We start from the raw sequence: 16,652 nt of genomic DNA, 5'->3' as shown, positions 1-16,652 counted from the left end.
CATCTCCACCAAATCAAGAAAAGCATATACTACTTTATTAAAAAGGAAATATCCCAAACAACAAAAAATTCTAAAAATAAAACAATACTTTTTGTCAATTTTTATTTTTCATATCATCTTTTCAAAAGTTAATTTAGTTAATTTTTAAAATTAAATTAAATTAATATTTTAAATAAGAAATTTAAATATTTAAATATTATACATATTATAAATTATAATTTTTTATATATCAATTAAAATAAAAATATCATGAGAATTAAAAATGCACGAGTTACCACAAGAAAATATCCAAATCCCTAGCTTATATTTCTCCTTTCTCGTTAGTAGTTTTTCTTTTCTTTGTTCTTTGTGTATACTGTGCTGTAAACCCAGCTCCCAATTCTCTGTTTTCTGCATATTTCCATTCAGTTTTTTTCAAAAAAAAGGAATCTGGGTTTGTTTTGTTTTTGATTTAGCTTTAGTTTGATATATTTTCAGTAATGTATTGGGATTTTTCTTTGGCTAGATTTGTGAGCTGAACAACACTCGTAAATTTGAAGTTTTGTGATTGGATCAATATGATTGAAGATTAGTATAGTGTTTGTTACGTTCATCATCACCGTGTTGTCAATGGCTGCACCGAGGAATATAGTGGTGGACACAAGTCGGTTAGTTACAAGGGATGAAGAAGAGAAGAAGAGTATGGATATGTTGTGTGCAGATGAATTGGATTCGCCAACAGCTAAGAGGTTTAAGGAAGGGAGGTTTCCATTGTCAAGTTGGGAATTTGCAGCAGCTTTTGGGGTTATTTTGGTGTTCTCAACAGGATTGTTTTGCTTATACTTGTCAATGCCAGCTGCTGAGTATGGTAAATTGAAGCTGCCTCGTACCATCTCCGATCTCCGGATTCTCAAGTAAACTCACTTTTGACATTGCTTTTTTTTTTTTAATATTCACTTACCTTTGACATTTTTGTGATGTTTAGTTAATGTATTGGAAATTATGAGTTGACTTAGATACTACTATATATTTGGTTCAAAATATGAATAACGAGCCCATGAAAAGCAAAGGGGATTCAGTATCGACTATGCATAAAATAATTTCAACCAAGTATAAATAGTGTAATTATGTGCACTTTGTGGGATTTCACTGAGATAATGTTTTATAAATACTGTAATTTTCCACTGAAGGGGTTCGGATATACCTACTTGGCCCTACTTGGCTCCACGTCTGAATATGTCGTTTGGTGGTTATGGCAGGGGTTCAATTAGTAACTGGATATTCCAACTCCTAGTTACTTCTCAGAAAAGCTCGAACTGTTTGCAGTGGCTCATGTGGCCAAACCTTATACAATTGTGTGATGAGTCTATGCATTTTTAGGCCTCAAATGTTCCTGAGGTTTGTTGATTATAACTTTTTGTATTAGGAAGTTGTTCTTGTGGATGTCACAAAAAAATTTTTCTTGTTTCTTGTAACCGCTTAACCAATATTCATGCCCTCCTTCAGTGGTGTGACAAGTCTATGCATTTTTACGCCTCAAATGTTCCTGAGGTTTGTTGATTTTATGTATTAGGAAGTAGTTCTTGCGGATGTCACAAATTTTCCTACTTGTTTCTTGTAACCCCTAAACCAATATTTGTGCCCTCCTGGATGGATTGTGACTTTCTCATTCACATAAGATTCCCCTCCCTTAATATTTGTGAAAGTTTGTGGCTTTATCATTGATTCGAACTCTTGTGAGCATGGATGTGCATGGCTCCCTCAATAAGTGATGATAATAATCTTAACAGAAGCAAGTATGAGGAGGCAACAGATTTTACCCCTTTTTCCTGTTGAAGATGTTCAGGGTAGCACATTATTCATATGCTATGTTTTGTGTTTCTCATTTTGTTCAAAATGCTAAAAGTCCACATCTTTTATTTTCAAAAGCTTGGACTTATCAGAAATATTTGGAAACAATTAGATCATTTTTAATTTCTTATGGAAATATCTTACACGAGAAATATGTGGAAGTAACATTAAGAAAATTAAACAGACATGATACTCATTGACCCCAAACATTTGGCTTGGGAACACCGACAGTAGCAATTATGAAAAATTTCAGGTACGGTGCAAGTATAGTAACTAGGCATCATCACCTGCAGGATTTTGGTTTGGTGGTAAGAGCGCAATGCGTGATATGTGGGTTAGGTGCGCGTCGTGGGTTCAAATTCTTCCCAAGACAAAAACCTAATATTTAAGTGGAAAGGAGGGGGATGGCCCATTATCCACTTAGTTTCGAACCTTGCGCTACTGGCTTTCAGGGATTTCTTGTTTGTCAGAAGGAAAGAAAAGTAAAGTAATTACACGTCTAATATTAGCAGTATTTCTCACTGGTGGTCCCCACCTGAATGTATTGTTGCTGTATGATTGAAAATTTTCATGTAATTTCTGCTTAATGATGTTATACTTTTCTTAATTTGGGTTTGACATTGTATCTCTTGCTTTGTGAGGTGTGCTCTTATTTTCTCAGCTGGTTCTGTTTTGTTTCAATGTTAATATTATGTTTTCTTTTCCAGGGATAATCTCGGAATGTATGCGGAAGTATACCCCACAAAATTTATTCTTGGTTACTGCTCAACATACATATTCATGCAGACATTTATGATTCCTGGTACAATTTTCATGTCTTTACTTGCTGGAGCACTTTTTGGCGTTTTCAGAGGGCTTCTCTTGGTTGTCTTTAATGCAACAGCTGGGGCATCGTCCTGCTATTTTCTGTCTAAATTGATCGGCAGGCCTATAGTTAACTGGATGTGGCCTGAAAAGTTGAGATTTTTCCAGGCAGAGGTCTGTAGTCTTCTTGAAGTGATTGCTAGTGATGTGCTGCCTCTTTCATCTACTATATTCATCGTCTTTCTGGTGCACACTGCACACTAATGTGAAATGTTTTGGTTTTAGATAGCCAAACGTCGGGATAAGTTGCTCAACTACATGCTGTTTTTGAGAATAACTCCAACATTACCAAATCTTTTCATCAATTTGGCATCTCCTATTGTGGATATACCATTCCATATTTTCTTTTTGGCCACCGTGATTGGTCTCATCCCAGCTGCTTATATTACAGTGAAGGTAAGTCTTTCTTCTGTTAATAGTAGCGGTTTCTTTCTTCCTTTTGTTTTTATTTTTTCCTTCCCCGCTTTCTCTTGCTTGTCTGTATTTTCTGCTCCTTGAAGTCTGTTTTAGACTGTTGTATCCTTGAATCGATTATTGATACATATGGTAAAGAAGTTCTAGAATAACCTGCATGGTTCATCTTCAAGAATGCTAGTGTTATTCGTATAGTATAAATAAACCATGATTAATCTGTTGATTGGCAGGAGAGTTAGCTGTCACAGAAAAGTTGCAACTTTTTTTGTGTGGGAGTGATGGGGTGGTTTTATCAAGAGCGTTCTTTGTTTAACTCCAGTAAAAGAAAAAGGAAAATAAAGTGGACTAATGAACTGAGAAATATTGGGCAGAATAGTATGTTGAAATACTCTGTAGTTGAATAACATGGTGATTGATCTGCCTTAATAGCACGTACGTAATCCTTCTGAGGGATTATTTTTTTGTATCTCTCAAGTCACACCCACACCAAAGATCCCAACAATTTGCAGCCAACTCAGCTTTGGGCAGGATTCGAGGCTGAGTTGGCACATTTTGGTTGATATCTCGAATGTGTCAATATTGCTTGTGCTATCCAACCGATCATTCTTTTGTATCATTCTGACCTCATAAGTGCTACTGTCATTCTTCAAATTGCTAGGCTGGCCTAACCCTTGGGGAACTGAAGTCCGTCAAAGATCTATATGATTTCAAGACTTTGTCTGTGCTTTTCCTCATTGGTGCTCTCATAATTTTGCCAACCGTCTTAAAGAGGAAGCGGATATATGAATAGAGATTTCTTGAAGGACCAACAGATTGTACCTTGTAAAGGGACTTGAAGATTTCTTTATTATGACTTCACTGCAAATTGGAGTGGCAGCCGGCAGGACTGAGGTAACAGCCCTTCATTTTCGAGTACCTGAATCACAGTGAAGAAGGCATTTTCAAGTGACTGACAGATTTGCCTGAGGCAATCACAAGGGCTGATAAGTGTTCCATACTGTGTTCTTTGCCCTTTTCTTATATTAACTAGATTACTCCCTGTAACCGGTTGTAAACAAAGGTGATAGGTAACACGATAATATTGTTATTACAATTCCCTTCAAAGATGAATGCAGTGTCGCGAGCTCTTCTAATGAATTGTTTTTGGTCAAGTTCATCTACACAATTGTCAAAAACACTAAGCTGGGAAATATAGTGAATGGTCAAGGAACTCATTGTACTCTAAAAAACTAGTGAAAGAACTTGCTCTAGTGCTTATTTTACGGCTGTTTAAACATGTTACACAGTTGATTTTTAAAGGCCAGTATAGTTGTTTGCACATATAAAATGTGTGTAAATCATCATTACATAGAGGTTCATGAAAAGGAATTCTAACTTCTCCAAATTGAAGGACAGGTCTTCTAATTGAAAAGAGGAACAAACACTACAATTTACCTTCATAAAAAAGTGTAATAATTTAGTTAATTGGTAAAATACAATATCTGTATAACTATGTCCTTTAGCCAACTATATAGGCTTCTGAATCACAAGAATTTTTTTAAAAAAATTACATTGACAAATTGGATTTAACATTGATGATGCTATACAAATGCAAAAAATCTCCTATTGACCATTGTCACTGTCACTGGCTCCAAGAGCATCTGCTAAATTGAAGGTCAGATTGCCTCTCATTGTTCTAGCTGCTAGTCCTGTATTTCCCTTCTTCATCATAGTTGCGAATTCCCCATAATCTATGCGTCCGTCCTGCCAAACGAAAAAAGATTATTAACTCGGAGATCCTGAGTACAAATTTCACGATCTTTCAGAGAAACCAAAATATATATTCACGTGTTTGGTTGATGAGAAGAAAAATGAATTACGTTCACACGTGTGGAGTACGTTGAGGCAAAACCAAGTAGTTTAGCGTTGTGGGGACTTACATTGTCTATATCAATCTCTTTGATAATATCCTCCAATTTAACATCACCTAACCCAAACTCTTGGCAAGCTTGTTGAAGCTCATCAATGGTGATATAACCACTACCATCCTTGTCGAAGTAGGAAAATGCAGCAAGCAGATTCTCCTCCCTCTCCATCTTGTTCAAATGCAATGTTGCAGCGATGAATTCACCATAGTCGATAGTGCCGTTGTTGTCAAAGTCAGCCTACAGAAACATTATGGTCACGTCATTTTGCTACTTGTGTGAATGGACTATAAGTCTATAACCCCTACACACTTCTCTACTCAACAAATCCTACTACCAGGTGTCCAAAGAGGGTATAATCCAACTGAAATTTTTTCCGGATACTTAATAAAGAGATGGAATAAAAAACCAGTACCGCGCTCATCAAGGCCTTGATTTCGGACTCTGTTAAGTCAGATCCTACTCTTTTCAAACCATGTTTTAGTTCCTCATATGTGATTGTTCCACTGTTGTCTGTGTCAATCATTTTGAATAATTGCTTTAGGCCGCCTATTTCTTCCTCTGAAAGCCTTTCTGCTATGACCTGTTTACACAGTAATTCAAGTATAAAATCAATGCAACATGCAAAGTCTGAACTAGGTAAAAATATTTGTAGTGCAGAGTAAGTGACTCAAAAAAGACAAATGTCAAGTTTTAGCTCACAGGTGGTTCGTTTTGGAGTGACTTCATCTATATGTTAAACACGCGTGTACTACTCGCTGTGTAGTCAAATATCAGGGTGGGTTAGGTTAGTTAATCCGGCCCGAGACGAGTTCGTTGACAGAACCACCCTAGGAATCTCTATGCATTTCACCTCTCCGCCAGTTCAGGTCTCATGACCTCTTCAACAATATCAAGATACACATTAAGTTGTCCAAAAGTTTTCATGATTACTCTTTTGTTTTCAAGGTTATACTAGCTCATTATGAAAACATACTTTCTTCAGTCATCTTGATGATATACACCAAGTTCAGATTCTCAAATGACAAAGCTCTTGGTAAACAACAAATGGTTAAACTGCTTTTAGGTACTCAGTGAACGGCATCGTGCAACGATATCAAATCATAAAATAAAGTAAGCATGCTGATCCTTCAATGAGTGAAATTATCTTGACAACATATCTAAACATGTCTGAAAATTCCCATAAGAGGCCAAGTTGAAACTGCATCATATCTTCATAACGGCTAGTGCAGAAATACTTATGTTAGGCATATCATATACCAAACATCAAAACAAAGACAGCTAAAAAGCTGATTAAAAGAAAAGCAGGTAAGCTAATAAAAGAGTACTCACTCGTAAAGCCATCTTTTTAAGTTTGTTCATATCACAGAACTGCTTTAGGCGCGACAGAACTGCAGAACCCAAGGGTCTGTCCGGAGCGACATTATCATCCACAATCCAAGGATGACCTGAAAAAATGAACAAATTAACTACCAAGTCGAAGATGAAACAATTAATTTTGCGACTAACTTAAAAAGCTTAACACACATAGAACTTGATGCGCGGTTAATCTTGCTCTAGGATCCCTGGTGAGCATTTTCTTTACCAAATCTTTTGCACTATCAGAAATCTGAGGCCAAGGTTCTGATTCGAAGTCTATCTTTCCTTTCAATATCTGTTTGAAGATACCATTGTCTGTCTCTGCGAGTCGAAAATTGAGAGAAGTAAACTATGCATGAGAGAGAGAAGTAGAATTAGTCTTTGACCTTCCTTTTAAAAAAGAAAGATGCTACAAACAATCAGACGTAAAAATTTTACCAGCCCAGAAAGGAGGAACTCCACATAACAAGATATAAAGGATGACTCCAGCACTCCAGACGTCTATTTCAGGCCCATAGTATTTGTGCAACACTTCAGGAGCAACATAATATGGACTTCCAACAACATCTGAGAAATACTGCCCTGAAAGGCAAAATAGGAAGGAGGAAGATAGTTGGTTACATTATTAAGCACTCTCAAATTGTCCAATACTTCACCACGAGCACAGCAGATCATTGAAAAATTTCCTGCCATGCTTTGTTTTACCCAAGTTTTTTTACTTAATTCGTCTAAGATCACCGTTGAGAGATGAAACAATTGCATTTACAAGTCAACAAGAAGAATCTGACTCTAAGACGGAGGTAAAAAAAGGACATGTTAACAAAAGGCACAATACATAAACATGTCCTTTAACTTGACCTCGGTTGACATCTATGACCTTCAACTTTGAGTGTGCACAAGTAGAAACTTAAATTTTTATGAAATTCAACAAGTACACTACACGTAGGGCATAAATTTTCATGCAGAGATGTGATATGTGTCTATTTGTCCAATTTTATAAAAGTTAAAGTACCTACTTATGTACACCTAAAGTTAGAGGGCATAGATGCCAACTAATAAAAGGCATGTTTATGTTATTATGCCTAAATAAAAAGAAAAAGAAGGCTCTTGAATTGCTGAGAAGGCAAGCATACTATGATGAAACAAAAGTATGAAGAGTTGCAGGAATAAGTTCTTCACTTGGAGTTCCATTACATCATACAAAAGACCAAAGGTAAAGTTCAACCTTTTTAGTAAACCAACAAAGCAGTTAAAGTTTCTACCACTGCCAAAGCAAATTTAACAAGACAGATAACAAAGAAGCTCATTAATGAAATCTTAAAGTAAAAAAAAAAGACAAACGTAAACTTTAAAGGAGAAAAAACAAGAACAACATATTAATTAAATGGTAGAAAAGCAAGCAAATAACTTTTCATTGATGTTGACCAACCTTTCTTCAATGAAAATCAATCAATGCCAGATAAAGAAGGTATTTTGAAAAGAATTAAAGACAGAAAAGGCTAAAGCAATAATAAATATAGAAAAAGGATGGTTTTCAAGAATGGCATCAACAAGAAGCAATGAAAATCATTAAAATATAACCAAATGATGAAATTAGAGCAACCACATGAGCATATTGATTGAAGAAAGCAAACCTGGCTTATAGAAAATAGAGAGACCAAAATCAGTAGCCTTAAGCTTAGCATCTTCATCAGAGCTATCAAAAAGGAAATTCTCAGGTTTTAGATCTCTATGCATAACCCCAAGAGAATGACAAGCCTCAACAACTTTGACAATAGTTTTCATCAATTGTGCAGCTTTCTTCTCACTAAAATGCCCCTTTTGAACAATTCTATCAAAAAGTTCACCCCCTTTACAAACCTCCATAACAATATGTACAAAAAGATTATCCTCATAAGTCCCTTTGATCCTAACAACATAAGGGTGTTCAGACAAATGATGCATTATCTGAATCTCTCTCCACACATCCTCATAATCTTCTTTACAAAAAAGTTTCCTTTTTGGGATTGTTTTACAAGCATATTCAAGACCTGTTGCATTCTCTGTGCATAAATAAGTTGTACCAAATTGACCTTGCCCTAGTTTCTTACCAAGAGTATAATGCTCACCTATTCTTGGGGTTTGGTATGGAAGAACATTCATACATGATTTTGTTGATGATGAAACTGTTGGGGGTTTGCTATTTTCAGATTTAGGGATCTCCATTTTTGCTAATTCTTCAAATCAAGATTCAATCTTTTCTTCTATTTTCTAATCTTTGAAAAAGAAATAAATCTTGGGAAGGAAAAAGTATGTTGTTTGTTGATTCTGAGGAAAATTTATGGATTTGTGTTTGTTGTAAATGATGATTTTTGTTTCATGGTTATTATAATAATATGGTGTCTCAAGTTGACTTGGACTTGCGTTTGGGGAAAATGGAGGGAGTCACGTTACATTATTTTAAGTGAAAAATGTCCAACTCATCCTTAACTTTCCACTTTGGATCAATGTTTTTTCATGAATATTAAAGAAAGCGAAAGATCTCGTCGAATTTTGAGACAAGATATGTCTATGTCATTCGTTAAGAGTTTAGTTCATCTGTGTCATATTTTTGTATGAGAAAATATTCGCTCATGTCATTATTATTAATTGAAATATAGCATATAGATGAGTTAAACATTTAATAATTAATATGGATGAATATTTTTTCAAAGTTCGATGATATAAAAATATGATTTAATTAATGAAGTGGCCAAAAAATGATTCTACAAAATTGAAATTGTTTTCGATTGACAAATAATGGCGTGAATGAATTTTTTGTCAAACGAAAATAGTATAAATGAGCCAAATTTTTAATGGATGACATAGATAAGTTTTGTTTCAAAATCGGATCACATATTTGAACTTTTCTCCTTAAAGAAATAGTATGTGTTTCGTTTTAACTTTATCGTCAATTGATATCTATGTTGTGTATAAATCAACATTTAAAATTATATAAAATTGAATAAGTAGATACATATGTCGTGTAAATGGCATCATACATGATGGAGAAATTCTCACATATTGCCACTCAAAAATAACTTAATTACATTTTATAGTTATAGTTTGCTAATTACAATTTGTAGTTATATGGTAGAGAGTGGCAATTGAGATTGGGAGAGGGAGGAAAGAGGTGAGTGAGAGAAGGCAAAGAGTGAGAGAAAGGTAAATTGTATATGTATATTGGTTAGATAAATTGTATATTATACATATGTAATGAATATTCTAGCGAGAGAAATTGAACGAGGGAGGAGATAGGTGAGCGAGATTGAGAGAGGGGGGAGAGAGGCGAGAGAGAGAAGACAATAATTTGTATAATTCGCACTTCGTTTGTATAATTCTTAGGTACGTTTGTATGATTCACGCGCTTTTGTATAATTGAGCAGTATAAAATCTAAAATTATATAAATATAATAAGACTTGAAATAACGAATTAATACAAATATAAACATATGAACTTTAAATAATTATACAAAATATATTATATAAATTATATTATACAAAATCCGAAACTACACGTTTATATTTAATTTAAAAAGTTATACATAAAAAGATTGAATGTGTATATGACAAGATTAAAAAGAAAACCAAAGAAAATCATCGCCAGATATAAATACAAACTATCGTACAAATACAAATCAAACAAAGTGTTAGTTGCGAATTATATAAATGTGGCGAATTATACATACACAAACGTGGCTGATTATACAAACTCATTCCACTTAACTAATGGTTAATGTTAGTCGCAAGTGGTATATATACCAAACTATAGTCAGGATGAGTAATTAAGTAATATAAGTTTGCTTAACCGCGTAACTCCTTACATATAATCATGTAAAATGCATGTATATATTTATTTAACTTAATACAAATTTAAGTGTATGCTTATACATACCTAACAATATTAGAGAACATAAATATATTAGCGTAGATAAAGTTAAATAAGAAATTTATATATTATGTTAATATTAAATGATGCATTTTGAGTCCTTTAAATATTTTTAATGGGGGCATCTTTTAGTCTTTGTTAACTTTTTTTTTTTTTTGGAAAACTTAGGGATAACTCATACGCAGCTGTATGCTTTTGGTAGTGTATACCACGATAACGTATACTTGACATTATTAAGTGGAAAGATACTATCTGAATTTTTCTTCTTTTTATCCTTTTTTTAATTTTATAGAGAAGATAAAACTTATATTTCTTCAGCCCTTTTTAGTATCATGATTTCCTCATTTTTAGAGTCAAATAATAAAAACTTTAACTAATATTTTACGATATATTTTTTTATCATATTAATACGTAAAAAATACAATTTATTATATTTTTCATATAATCTTTAAATATCAATTTAGTTTAAAATATCGAATTAATATAATTTAATTTAAATTTAAAACTTAGATAAATTAAGCGCGCGACTGATATTAGAAATTTATAAAAATAAAAATGAAACATGTCACTATTCAGATTTCATACTTGATCATTCTGTTAAATTTCAAAATGTTAAACTTGAAAGTTCATATAAATTAAAGATTATCATCAGATTTTTTTTAAAAAAGGCAATTTCATATGTAACAAAGATAAAAAATTATATCTGCATAATATAATTATAGTTTGCATAATTACATTTCATAGCAAATATGTTATGGCTATTTTGCTATAAATATATACAAAAGAAATTAAGCTATTTCGCTATATATATACAAAAGAAGCAATTGTATAATTCGCTGACTCCTCTTCGGATTTGTATAATTTCGCTGACAGACCATATAAATTATTGTCAGCCTCTTGTTTATATAAATCATTGGCAACCTCTCATTTCAATTTTATGTATTTATATATCTGTATAAAATTTAAATTTGTATACAATAAAATCGAAATAAAACATTTGTACATCAAATAGAAATCGTTGACACACTACAATAAAAATGATCATTGACGGCAATTAATTCTTGATTGCCGCTAAATATGTATTTTTAGTAGCAATTGTCACTCTTTGTCCCTAAAGCCTTTAGCGACATCGGTTCTAATGACATTTAACTAATGCTGGTAAAGGCTTTAGCACTCTTTATTAATGTTAATATTTAATGCCGCTAAAAGTTGTTTTTGTTGTAGTGACAACCTCTCAATTAAATTGTATGGCTTTTCGTATTTGAACTTGTATATCATTGAATTGAAATAAAACATTTGTATATCAAATATCGCTCTCTCTCTCACTTTATACAAACATATATTATACATTGTATTTCGTATAATCTATATTTATATAAAACGAGAAAAAGAGAAAAACAAAATAAAACTGGGCAGAGAAATATTTGTATTGCATAATTATTAGTATATTTGACGAAAATATATGTATTTGCGTGTGTATATACAATTTTATCTCGCTTTATACAAACAGAAACACAATTTATTCATTTTTATTTGTATAAAGCGAGAGAGATGAGGGAGAGACTAGCGAACGAAAGCGGGAGAGTGGCAAGCGAAAATTTTAGGGAGAGAGGCAACTGACAACAATTTGCTACGGGGCACAATTAAATCAAACTGTAATTATAACATTTATTTTAAAATATCAATTTGCCATTTATACAGTTTTCATTTTAAAAAAAATAATTAATATCCCCTTAAAACTGATATTTTGCTAATGGAAAATCTAGGCATGAAATGCATTTTCCACCCCTAATGTATAACAAAAAAATATTTCTGGTAGGATATAGTTGTAAAACAAAATATATATGACAAACCTATTTTCCTGTGCTACTGATGTACTTGATCACATTTTCTTCACTGGAACTTACTTGCATTTATTTACTATTTATACATACTTAATATCTTTGATCATTTTGTTAAATTTCAATTGTTGTTATCTTGTACTTGGATAAAAATGGATCACAATACTAGTGAAACAAAGGATACTTTTGTCCAAATATTGTCCCCCCAAAGGTTAGTATTTTGATACTAGGAAAATGTTAAGTACCATCCAATCTATTTCTGAAATCTCATTCATACTATATTAAGGTTCTATTATTCCTGAACTTATTTTGTAAATAATTTTCTACCCTTTTCAGCCTACGTTGCACTATCTTCTGGCCCAACACGTGCTGATAATTTTTTCAAACTACCTGGTCGATAGTGTCACATAGGCCGAAAAGGGATAAAAAATTATCAATAAAATAAGTTTAGGGGATAATAGAACCTTAGTATAGTATAAATGTATCTCTGTAATTTCGGGCATAAGTTGAGAGTACTTATGCATTTTCCCTTTGATATTCAATACAAACTTTGAACCTATACTTACTGGCATTTCATTGAATTTAAATTATATTACTAATCGTTTGTCAGTCAGTTAGTGTATAGAACTTAAACTCTTTGAAATGTGTCAGGTTGAGGGGAAAAGTTGCGGTTATAACAGGCGGTGCGAGAGGAATTGGAGCAGCAACGGCAAGAGTTTTTGCTGAAAATGGAGCTCATGTTGTGATTGCAGATATACTGAATGAAGTAGGTACAAGTTTAGCTGAATCTATTGGAGGTCGTTACGTTCAATGCGATGTTTCGAAAGAAGAAGAAGTTGAATCAGCTGTTAAAGTTGCAGTTGAATGGAAAGGAAGATTAGACATCATGTTCAACAATGCTGGAATTGCAGGCTTTGGAGGAAGCATTACAAATATCAGAATGGATCAGATGATGACACTCCTAGCTATAAATCTTCATGGAGTTGTTCACGGCATCAAACATGCTGCCCGAACAATGATAGCAGGCAAGTAACTTTTGAACGAGTCAATAACGTACTCTCTACTTTGACATTACTCTGTGACGTGTCAAGTCAAAATCAGACAACAAATTGAAACTGAGAGAAGATATGTTTAATTGTGCAGGTAAACGTGGAGGCACGATCATATGTTCATCAAGTTCTGCAGCTATAATGGGAGGATTGGCATCTCACTCCTACACAATGTCTAAAGAGGCAATCTTAGGACTTGCAAGAAGCACAGCTTGTGAGCTAGGGGTTCACGGGATTCGAGTTAATTGTATTTCACCTCATGGTGTTCCTTCTGAGATGCTTGTGAGTGAGTTTCAAAAGTTTCTTGGTAATACAGAACTGAGGCCTAATGAAGTGAGTTCGATTGTAGGGGAAAGAGGAAGTCTTCTACGTGGGCGGGGTGGAAGATTAGAAGATGTAGCACAAGCTGTGTTGTTTCTAGCTAGTGATGAATCTGGTTTTGTAACTGGACATAATCTAGTTATCGATGGGGGTTACACTTCTGCATTTAGTCAAATGAGTTTCATATACAATGATTGAAGAAAACAACAGAGGAGTTAATCATACATGCATTTCTCTATTGTAACTCTCCGAGTAGAATATGTGCGTCTATTTGTTCTAAGTTTAAATACTATCCAAAGTTGGAGGGCATAGATGTCAGAAGGAAACGTCTATGTACTATGTTTTGTATCACATGTTGAACACATTTTGCTTTCATTTATTTAAACAAGAGTCACATCACCAAGTTTGCACTCGCGGAACAAACTTCCCTTTATGTATGCATATCATATAATGCTAAACATATATCACGAGCTTATACGTACACATATCAAGGTAAATTGGTCTGGCGATGGAGTCACAAGAATTGGTTTTCACTTAAGCTTCGGTCCATCTAAATGGTACATTCTGCTTGGGACAATTTCCAAGACCCCAGGTTTTTCTGCCAAAGAAAAAAGTTATAACTTAGTTAAGCTATAAAGCCAATGAGTTATGACTCGAAATCATGGTCAGTCAAAAAGAAAATCTGGATATGCATACTGTCTCCGGAACCAGTTATAAGGTTTCTCAAACTGAATAAACGAACGGAAGATGCTTAAAAATCATTCTTAAGATTGATTATTTTTCTTATAAGATCTACAAAGATACCGATAAGAGGGGGTCTAGGCCGGCCTATCATAAGTTCGTGAACTCATCATTTCTTATTCATTCCAAAACAAATCATTGAATCATGTAGTGTTCAGGTCAGGGGTGGAACTACGGCGGTTCAACTGAATCAATAGAACTTACTTGCAAGCTCAGAGACCTGCTCAGGAGTCAGCTTGGCCGCGAACCCACTGATCACGTGCTTGTAACTGTAAATCAAAGCCTCCTTTGCAGCATCCTCACTTTTTTTTACACAAAGATCAGTCTAGTAAATCTTTCAATCTTACGTATACCGAATAATAGAAATGCAACAATACTATAATGAAAAAAAAAAGAAGAAGCTATCTGGAAACTCAAAAACTAATCAGCTGATCAAAGACATATAGCCAAGCAATGATTAGTACTCAACAACTAAGCATTGATTTCAGTCGGACCCACACCATACGATGGGGGTGCACGTGCACCCAGTAACTTTCGAAAAAATCATATGTATATATGTATCTATTTTGAAAAACTGATAGAAATTAATATATAGTTAACAGTGCACCCATAAAAAGCATAAAAGTGCCCTAGTGCAATTGGTAGAAGTTAGAGTTACCACTATCTAGACTAGGGTTTGAATTCCACATAAGCCTGTTTCTATTTTAAGTTAGCTTAGACCTTATATTTGAGCTATGTTTATATTGGTGCACCCAAAGCCTTCAAATTCTGGGTTCGCCTCTTCACTCTTTACGCGAATTTTGACGGTAGTAACATATTACTAGCTATCAACAAGTCTCTTACTGTACGAAAATAACAACATTACCTAGTGAAATCCCGCAAAGCGATTTTTCTTCCCCGAAAAAGGAGGTTTCCACAATTATCAATCTTTACTTTCTGCTTTTGTCCCTTACCTACTGTTATTACTATCTTGTTCCATCAAACGTAAGTGGACGCATACATTCTTAACACCTAACTTATCAAAAAGTCCACATTAGAATGTCATTGGTCGGGAACAAGACAACAAGTTATCCCAGAATTAATTATCTGGACACAAGTCATATAAATAGTGGAATAAATAATATAAGACTTGCTAATACGTCCAACCAAACGCATCATAAAAGATTAGTGGAATAAATAATACAAGAGTTGTCCAACCAAACGCATGATAAAAGATTCTTGCATTATATCTCACATATGTGATGTGTGTATACCCAAAAAGAAATTAATTAGAAGAAGAGAAAAAAAAGAAGAACCTGCCAAGAACAGAAGCTAAGGTCTTGATATGAAACTCCTTAGGTTGAGGATTTTCAGTATAAACAATGTACACTTTTGCTTCTGCACAATCTGCAACAAACAATAACAAGAAAACCAAGAAAATAATTTGGATTTTCTGCATCACTACACCTTTTTTCTTTGTGATAATAATAATAATTTATCTTAGCAAAGTGAGCTACTTGAAACTTCTATTTATATTTATATTTAACAGAAAATAAAGGCTACAGCTGGAGGACTTTGTCACGCGTCGCAATATTCGTTGCATGCATGCTTTACCAATTCGGTTTTGGCTACGACTGAAATAAGAAATGGTCAGCTTTTTTGTTTAGTCATCCACTTATTTCGATTTATCAATTTGACTTATTAATTATAAATTTGGAAAAATATTAAATTGTATATTTACTTATTAATTATTGATTTAGTGAATTTTTTATCATTATCGATTTAACCTTTAAGAATTGATAAAAAAAATATTGTTAAGAGAAACAATGTGAAAAAATCAATTAACCATTCACTTTAGTTCACAAGTTACATCTCGCTGATTGTAGAATAACAAGTGTCCGAGACAAGCAAAAACAAAAATAGAAAACCAAACTTTAAGTCAAAGACTTTATGTACAAAATGATATAAATATAATTATTTAATTCACTATTGGATTATCGGTTAATCCGTAGAAAAAACGTCAAACCGTTAAGAACCAATAACCTGATAATAAAAAAAATCAAAACCGCTAAATCGATAACCTCATATTGATAAATCAATAACTTTATTTCGATTCAAATTATCGATTTCGATTCGATTTTAAACGGCCTATCCCATTAATTCATATATGCTTGCTCAACCATTCAACAATCATGTTCATTGACTCAACTCATTTCAGATTAAAAATAAAAATTGGAGCAATTTTCTAAAGTTGACAATATTTTTCACTCTCGTATATTTTAAACGGAAAATAGCCTAAAATACCCTTGAAGTATTGAAAATGGTATAAAATTACCCTTCATCCACCTATTGGCTCCAAAATGCCCTTTTCATCCACTTATTGGCTCCAAAATACCCTTGTCATCCACCTTCAGGTTCAAAATTGACCACTTCTTTAATTTTT

The 16,652-nt window shown here is 33.5% G+C and overlaps 4 protein-coding genes across 4 annotated transcripts; 2 read left to right on the top strand and 2 right to left on the bottom strand.

The window, feature by feature from the left end:
* Nucleotides 1-291: 291 nt before the first annotated feature.
* On the top strand, nucleotides 292-4,318 carry LOC107005043 (uncharacterized membrane protein At4g09580). Its single transcript, XM_015203507.2, has 4 exons — nucleotides 292-893; nucleotides 2,538-2,808; nucleotides 2,920-3,090; nucleotides 3,767-4,318. The coding sequence occupies exons 1-4, from the start codon at nucleotides 610-612 to the stop codon at nucleotides 3,896-3,898; spliced, it is 858 nt and encodes a 285-aa protein (XP_015058993.1). The 5' UTR covers nucleotides 292-609; the 3' UTR covers nucleotides 3,899-4,318.
* A 209-nt stretch (nucleotides 4,319-4,527) lies between these two features.
* On the bottom strand, nucleotides 4,528-8,796 carry LOC107005042 (calcium-dependent protein kinase 11-like). The gene is made up of 7 exons (XM_015203506.2): nucleotides 8,006-8,796; nucleotides 6,810-6,953; nucleotides 6,540-6,692; nucleotides 6,345-6,460; nucleotides 5,428-5,595; nucleotides 5,028-5,252; nucleotides 4,528-4,851 (listed from the first exon to the last, which is right to left on the bottom strand). The coding sequence occupies exons 1-7, from the start codon at nucleotides 8,574-8,576 to the stop codon at nucleotides 4,711-4,713; spliced, it is 1,518 nt and encodes a 505-aa protein (XP_015058992.1). The 5' UTR covers nucleotides 8,577-8,796; the 3' UTR covers nucleotides 4,528-4,710.
* A 3,457-nt stretch (nucleotides 8,797-12,253) lies between these two features.
* On the top strand, nucleotides 12,254-13,868 carry LOC107003630 (short-chain dehydrogenase reductase ATA1). Its single transcript, XM_015201951.2, has 3 exons — nucleotides 12,254-12,330; nucleotides 12,771-13,144; nucleotides 13,263-13,868. The coding sequence occupies exons 1-3, from the start codon at nucleotides 12,272-12,274 to the stop codon at nucleotides 13,685-13,687; spliced, it is 858 nt and encodes a 285-aa protein (XP_015057437.1). The 5' UTR covers nucleotides 12,254-12,271; the 3' UTR covers nucleotides 13,688-13,868.
* On the bottom strand, nucleotides 13,702-15,692 carry LOC107004360 (subtilisin-like protease SBT3.10). Its single transcript, XM_015202570.2, has 3 exons — nucleotides 15,526-15,692; nucleotides 14,435-14,532; nucleotides 13,702-14,087 (listed from the first exon to the last, which is right to left on the bottom strand). The coding sequence occupies exons 1-3, from the start codon at nucleotides 15,666-15,668 to the stop codon at nucleotides 14,020-14,022; spliced, it is 309 nt and encodes a 102-aa protein (XP_015058056.1). The 5' UTR covers nucleotides 15,669-15,692; the 3' UTR covers nucleotides 13,702-14,019.
* Between the last annotated feature and the right edge of the window lie 960 nt (nucleotides 15,693-16,652).

This window comes from Solanum pennellii, chromosome 11 (assembly GCF_001406875.1).
Source record: "Solanum pennellii chromosome 11, SPENNV200".
In the NCBI taxonomy this organism is placed as follows: domain Eukaryota; kingdom Viridiplantae; phylum Streptophyta; class Magnoliopsida; order Solanales; family Solanaceae; genus Solanum; species Solanum pennellii.
Note: the sequence above shows the minus strand (reverse complement) of the source record. Positions and strands in the feature narration are given on the sequence as shown.

What these genes read in the sequence shown, in the direction of transcription:
- LOC107005043 (XM_015203507.2), top strand. Translation starts at nt 610, where the DNA reads ATGGCTGCACCGAGGAATATAGTGGTGGACACAAGTCGGTTAGTTACA. An exon ending in TGAGATTTTTCCAGGCAGAG is followed by an intron (nt 2,809 to 2,919) that starts GTCTGTAGTCTT and finishes TTTTGGTTTTAG; the next exon opens with ATAGCCAAACGTCGGGATAA. An exon ending in CTGCTTATATTACAGTGAAG is followed by an intron (nt 3,091 to 3,766) that starts GTAAGTCTTTCT and finishes TCAAATTGCTAG; the next exon opens with GCTGGCCTAACCCTTGGGGA.
- LOC107005042 (XM_015203506.2), bottom strand. Translation starts at nt 8,576, where the DNA reads ATGGAGATCCCTAAATCTGAAAATAGCAAACCCCCAACAGTTTCATCA. An exon ending in CTCTATTTTCTATAAGCCAG is followed by an intron (nt 6,954 to 8,005) that starts GTTTGCTTTCTT and finishes TTTGCCTTTCAG; the next exon opens with GGCAGTATTTCTCAGATGTT. An exon ending in AGTTCCTCCTTTCTGGGCTG is followed by an intron (nt 6,693 to 6,809) that starts GTAAAATTTTTA and finishes TTCGACTCGCAG; the next exon opens with AGACAGACAATGGTATCTTC.
- LOC107003630 (XM_015201951.2), top strand. Translation starts at nt 12,272, where the DNA reads ATGGATCACAATACTAGTGAAACAAAGGATACTTTTGTCCAAATATTG. An exon ending in CAAATATTGTCCCCCCAAAG is followed by an intron (nt 12,331 to 12,770) that starts GTTAGTATTTTG and finishes GAAATGTGTCAG; the next exon opens with GTTGAGGGGAAAAGTTGCGG. An exon ending in TGCCCGAACAATGATAGCAG is followed by an intron (nt 13,145 to 13,262) that starts GCAAGTAACTTT and finishes TTAATTGTGCAG; the next exon opens with GTAAACGTGGAGGCACGATC.
- LOC107004360 (XM_015202570.2), bottom strand. Translation starts at nt 15,668, where the DNA reads ATGCAGAAAATCCAAATTATTTTCTTGGTTTTCTTGTTATTGTTTGTT. An exon ending in TTAGCTTCTGTTCTTGGCAG is followed by an intron (nt 14,533 to 15,525) that starts GTTCTTCTTTTT and finishes TGTAAAAAAAAG; the next exon opens with TGAGGATGCTGCAAAGGAGG. An exon ending in GCAGGTCTCTGAGCTTGCAA is followed by an intron (nt 14,088 to 14,434) that starts GTAAGTTCTATT and finishes TTTCTTTGGCAG; the next exon opens with AAAAACCTGGGGTCTTGGAA.